Raw genomic sequence first — 6,523 nt, 5'->3', positions numbered from 1 at the left:
CTTCACACTCATTAAAAAAAAAACAAAGTTGCAATACAAAATAAACCGACACATAAAAAAACAAAGTCTCGTACATAGTTTAAGACAAAATCTATTAAGCTATTGAATAATTATAATCTGTAGATTCTATTACATCTTTGAGTTAAACCAACAAAAGTGACAGAGAAAAACAATGACAAATTTCTAATAGTAATTATTATTCCAATATATATATAATTTAAAATAAAATAAAATAAAAATCAGAAACTTATATATATATTTCATACAATTGCAAATTAAAAATAACACCACCTATGCCAACACTTTTATCAACTATATACGTTACACTGTAAATTAATTACTCTGATAGCCCAGCAACAAATGCTACTCCAGTAGATGGTAACCATGATGAACCATAAATAAACTGTGCCACAGTGAACCTGCTTGCCTCCACCGTCGATGTAATAACTCTGTACCCCGGCCATTTCACACGTTGCCCTACCGCTGCACCTGGACCATAATTCATGTATTCACCATAGTAGAGTGAGTTCACAGGCGATGTTGCATTCCACTCTAGCCAACCTCGTGGGTGTACATGATTATCAATGTAGGATAACATGTACACAACCCTAGAGTACATCTTCCATGGACGGCCTAGATATGTTGGGAAGCTACCTATGGATGGTCTGAGATCCGAGTCGGGGAGGATTCGGCATTTGTGGATTGAAATGCCTGTGTTTTGATTTGGGTCTTTTCGATTTTGGGCAGTGATTGTGTTCTTCTGTGAGGGCATTGGCTTGCGAGAATAGAGGCTGCAGTTTTGGAATACCACGGCTGCGTTGCCAAAGATGAAATCTACGGTGCCATAGACGTCACATTCTCGAAAGAATTGTCGATTGGAGTGAACATAGAGTGTGTCTTGGTAGCCAACGATGTTGCACCGATAGACCACGCTGTGGTCAGCACCAACTCGGAGTGCCACAGCCTGGTGCTTGCCTGGTCCAGCTGAATTCTCAAACGTCATGTCTCGTGCGATAAAACCAGCTCCCGTTGCCGCTGAAAGATAGGAGTCGAAAATACACAACATTAAATACCATTGATACTATTTAAATAATATAATAAATAATTATTTGAATTATATTTTTTTATGATTATTAGTGTGACAATATTTATTAGTTTTACCAGTAATTTTTTTTAATAGATCTAACATTACTCTTACACAAATAATACTACTAAGCTAATAATAAACATCACGCGATTATAAAGATGCAATGTTTCAAGAGTAATTTTAGTATCTCATAAAAAAATCATAATTATTCTACTATAATTTACTAACTCACTTTTATATGAACCTATAAATTTTATTTTATCACATTTTGCGGCATCAAAATTGTAGTAAATAAGTCTTGAAAAATTTCTTAGTCTTAAACTTTTTCTATTTCAAAGTAGGAAATGGCTAGTAAGTTCGGCTGATCTACTGACAAGAATATACGTAATAATCATGTAGGTACCCGTGACCCACCGCTAATAAAAAAGTGATCCTCTTTCTTTAAATTCTATCCACCAGTTCAAGCTAGGGACAATGTTGTCCATTCAATTTCATGATTAAGACTAAACATGATTTGATGTGAGAAACATAAATTACTTAATTTACGGTCTGGCCATGCACTGAAAACGAAAACATTCGATTTTGGTTAAAATAAAAATAAATTAAAGATCCTGTTAAGAATACTTTTAAAAACTATAAAAAAATAAAATTAGATTAGTTTTTTTTTTTTAATAAAATACTTTTAAAAATATTTCTTTAATTCATATAAAATCCTAAAGAATTTGAAGATTCATTTCAGAACCTGTAGCTTTCATGCTCAGTGCACTGACTGAAAGCAGAGGAATAAACAGTGACCGACATTTGTGATATTGACAGGTTACAAGTTTCTAAAACAATTCTACGTGACATTTTGATTCACCCAAACCCTTTTTTTTTAACCTTCATTTGGTATACAAGAACATTCTTTAAAACCAAAACTAATGGTAAAAATAACAGTGACACTCATAATAGAAGAAGACAATAATTATGATTAAAAAAAAAAAAGTTGAAGTGGATATTAATTTGGAGGGTAATTTGGTCTAAATTGGTACCATCTGGTTAATATATAGGAATCTAGCAGGGCATGAAAGGGTAAACATGACAAACAAACCACGTGCAACATTGACATCGACACATCGTGCATGGGTATGTCTGGCCCATAGGGTTTTTACTGAAAAGCCAAAATATATTATGAGTGGGCAACAAAGTGAAAATTAAACAACCAAACAAGGTTCAAAGATTAAAATTTGAAATTACCGAATGATGCCGTGTGAAATGTCGTGATTTTTTGGCCAACATTTTTGGAACCCGAAATGACCGTTATGCCCTTCCCATCTCCTATAAACATCAAGTTCTTCTTCTTCCTTCCCACCTTCAAGTTATTCTCTTCATACCTAAACCAAAAAGAAAAACGAAACAAAACATTACAAAAACACTTTTGTAATTCCTTTTTTTGCTAAATTTAGAGAGAGAGAGAGAGAGAGAGAGAGAGAGAGAGAGAGAGAGAGAGAGAGAGAAACAATTTTACTGAAAAGCCAAAATATATTATGAGTGGGCAACAAAGTGAAAATTAAACTACCAAACAAGGTTCAAAGATTAAAATTTGAAATTACCGAATGATGCCGTGTGAAATGTCGTGATTTTTTGGCCAACATTTTTGGAACCCGAAATGACCGTTATGCCCTTCCCATCTCCTATAAACATCAAGTTCTTCTTCTTCCTTCCCACCTTCAAGTTATTCTCTTCATACCTAAACCAAAAAGAAAAACGAAACAAAACATTACAAAAACACTTTTTAATTCCCTTTTTTGCTAAATTGAGAGAGAGAGAGAGAGAGAGAGAGAGAGAAACATTCAAGTTTCACAAAAAAAAATTGCCTCAAAAGTTATGAAATTATTAGTAAAAAAAAAATCAATTTTGAGGGGAATTGTCATAAATTTGTCATACCTAACACAATTTTTTTTTTAATGCTAAAAACAAAATTTTCATTTGGTATTAAAAAAAAAACAAAAAACAAAAAAAAAAAACAAAAACAAAATTTTCATTAATATCAAATTTAGACAATATCTCAAAATTTAAATTATAATACTTTCGTTCAAAACAGTACTCGACATGATACGAGACTAACCCATTATCACTTTAGAAAACATGTCGCGTTTGCATTGGATCTAATGTACAACACCCTCAAAACCTAATGTACATCCACATGACTAAAGTTTGAATGATTATTGATGTGAAGTCAATGAACCAATCACTGACCAAACAGAAAGTCAAAAAAGCTTAAGGTTTTTTTTTTTTTTTCCCCCACAGAACTTACCGTGAAACCACCAACCCTTAAAATAAAAACAAAAGTTACCAAACTAAGTAAAAGACTTAAAAAATGTTTCTCAAAAAAAATAATAATAATAAAAGACTTAAAAAGTTGTAAGAGAGAAAAAAAAAAAAAGGTTTGCCTTTTTGCCTTTTTCTTCCTCTAAAACGTAGTAATAATAATAATAATAATTAAAAAAATAATTACTACTGAAGTGAAATTACCTTCCTGCCTTCACGTAAATAATCGTTCGCCGATTACTATTCTCGGGCGCATGTTTAATCGCCTCGGCTATTGTCTTGTACGTACCGTTCCCATTCTTGGACACAACAATATCGGCCTGTATCGCCTCTACCGGTAAACTCAACAACCCTCTCTCTTTCCGGCTCAGCCATCTCGGAAAACTATCGGCATTCTCACCCGAAATATCGGATTCGAAATCCAACAATCTTCGCCTGTTCTGTATCGGAACCCCGCCGAACTCGTCGCTCTCGCTCGCGGAAAATATCGCGAGACAGTTGCTGACCAGCTCCGATAAGTCCCTCAGCCTGTCCGAAATCTGGTTCTTGACCGACCCGGTAAGGTCCGAGAACCCGTCCGTACACGTGTCCTGGTTCGTCAGCGCCGCGCTGAGCCACGTCAGCACGTCTTGCGTGGAGGCCGGGGCGGAGGAGGAAGGAGAAGGGGAGGGAGAGACCGAGAAGAGGGCGCGTGAGAGCGCGTCGATGGAGTCGTCGAGGAGCTCGATGCAGTCGTCGTAGGCGGCGCGTACGCGCGTGTCCATTTGGAGGTAGCTGATCTCGGAGGCGACGTAGAGCGCCTTGCTGAAGTGCTGCAGCGTCATGTTGAACGAAATGTGGACCAGGTCCTTCTCCGACGCGGTGAGCGAACCCGGAAACTCCATCAGCGAGTTCACGCACAGAGCCGGGTACAGGGTCTTGCTGCAGGCCTGCGAAATCGCCTGGGTCGGTTTGTGAACCGGGGACCCGAACGAACCCGACCCGTTTCTGAGGATGAGCAGCGTGGCGGACACGGCGGAGGCGATGATTAAAGTGACTGCTAATAAGGAGAGGAGGATAATCTTCTTCTTTCTTCCTCCGCCGCGGAGGTCGACGGTTGCCGCCGCTTCTTGCGATTGGTTTAGGTAATGCCGCGACGAGCCTCCCGGGTCCGACCCGACTCCGAGCCTTTCGAAACCCATGGTTTTTTTTTTGTTTTGTTTTGTTTTGTTTTGGCGGTGGTTTATTGTGAAGTATATGAGTGTGACTTTTTTTTTTTTTTTGGCTGAAGAAATATGAGTGTGAGTGTGAGTGTGAGTTATGAGTGTGTTGATGAGTTTATATATATTATGATGAGAGGAAGGAGATTGGAAAAAGAGGAGTGGAATTGGTTGTTGTGAAGTCCATGTCGAATAGTACATGAGCTGTCAGCTACTTCTAGAGGTGCCCACTGAGAGAACATGCAGATGTGTATAGTAATAGCATGGAAAGTTCTAACTAGAAACAGTAGAAAAATAAAATGATTGTGTTTGTACATAGAAACAATCTCCGTCGAGATTAGAACCGGTAGTTGTTGTTGCATAAATATGTACTCCTCTCACTTATATAATTATAGGTTTTATTAATTAAATTTTAAATTTATGATATTTTTGGAGTATTTAATAATTTTTCAATTAGAATATGAGAAGGCAACTTAACTTTCTTGGTTAAATCATAGCCTATAATATTTCCTTGCCTCTTGATATAAGAAAAGGAATAGCTCATAAGCGATCTAACAATAGATATGATCATATTCTAATGAGAAGTTCTAAAACCTAAAGTCATGTTACTTTAATTTTAGAACAATATAGATTACAGATTCTCATGTTCCATTTTTATATTATATGCTCCAATTATAAATTCGAAAGGGGAATGAATGTTTGGTGAGAATAAGTGAGGATTTGTTCTTGGAAAAGTGAGTGTGCGTGTGTGATTCTCTTAACTATTAAGCTAAGTGACATTTTTTTAGTCTTGTTGGATTTTGTATGCACTTTTTATTTACTTATGAAGTATGTGCTTTTTTCTGTTGTCAGTGGACTGTATTACATATAAAGTATTCTGTAATTGGAGATTACACGAAGTTAATTTTTTTTTTTTTTTTTTTTTAGCTGAAGAAATATGAGTGTGAGTGTGAGTGTGAGTTATGAGTGTGTTGATGAGTTTATATATATTATGATGAGAGGAAGGAGATTGGAAAAAGAGGAGTGGAATTGGTTGTTGTGAAGTCCATGTCGAATAGTACATGAGCTGTCAGCTACTTCTAGGGGTGCCCACTGAGAGAACATGCAGATGTGTATAGTAATTGCATGGAAAGTTCTAACTAGAAACAGTAGAAAAATAAAATGATTTTGTTTGTACATGGAAACAATCTCCGTCGAGATTAGAACCGGTAGTTGTTGTTGCATAAATATGTACTGCTCTCACTTATATAATTATAGGTTTTATTAATTAAATTTTAAATTTATGATATTTTTGGAGTATTTAATAATTTTTCGATTAGAATATGAGAAGGTAACTTAATTTTCTTGGTTAAATCATAGCCTATAATATTTCCTTGCCTCTTGATATAAGAAAAGGAATGGTTCATAAGCGATCTAGCGGTAGATATGATCATATTCTAATGAGAAGTTCTAAAACCTAAAGTCATGTTACTTTAATTTTAGAACAATATAGATTACAGATTCTCATGTTCCATTTTTATATTATATGCTCCAATTATAAATTCGAAAGGGGAATGAATGTTTGGTGAGAATAAGTGAGGATTTGTTCTTGGAAAAGTGAGTGTGCGTGTGTGATTCTCTTAACTATTAAGCTAAGTGACATTTTTTTAGTCTTGTTGGATTTTGTATGCACTTTTTATTTACTTATGAAGTATGTGCTTTTTTCTGTTGTCAGTGGACTGTATTACATATAAAGTATTCTGTAATTGGAGATTACACGAAGTTAGCTGGGGACTGTATCATTGTACCTTTCCGGACGTGGATGTTGACTTAAAGAGAAAAGAAGTAGGCATTGCTTTATCAGAGTTGTGCTATTACGAAGGCACCCTCATCTTAGTTATTGTGGCCTCTCTTTGTTGTTGAGAAAATTGCATCATTAGATGCATGA

The 6,523-nt window shown here is 35.8% G+C and overlaps 1 protein-coding gene across 2 annotated transcripts; it reads right to left on the bottom strand.

The window, feature by feature from the left end:
- Positions 1-228: 228 nt before the first annotated feature.
- LOC112017972 (probable pectinesterase/pectinesterase inhibitor 34) lies at positions 229-4,701 on the bottom strand. 2 transcript variants are annotated; one of them, XM_024050466.2, is made up of 3 exons: positions 3,602-4,701; positions 2,680-2,816; positions 229-1,035 (listed from the first exon to the last, which is right to left on the bottom strand). In XM_024050466.2, the coding sequence occupies exons 1-3, from the start codon at positions 4,576-4,578 to the stop codon at positions 338-340; spliced, it is 1,812 nt and encodes a 603-aa protein (XP_023906234.2). In that variant the 5' UTR covers positions 4,579-4,701; the 3' UTR covers positions 229-337. The 2 variants fall into 2 exon arrangements, with proteins under 2 accessions (XP_023906234.2, XP_065630361.1); XM_065774289.1 differs by lacking the exons at positions 2,680-2,816; positions 3,602-4,701 and adding an exon at positions 2,324-2,487.
- Positions 4,702-6,523: the final 1,822 nt, after the last annotated feature.

The sequence above is a fragment of the Quercus suber genome, unplaced genomic scaffold, assembly GCF_002906115.3.
Source record: "Quercus suber isolate HL8 unplaced genomic scaffold, Cork oak 2.0 scaffold_89, whole genome shotgun sequence".
Classification (NCBI taxonomy): Eukaryota; Viridiplantae; Streptophyta; class Magnoliopsida; order Fagales; family Fagaceae; genus Quercus; species Quercus suber.
This window is presented reverse-complemented; position numbering and strand designations above follow the sequence as displayed.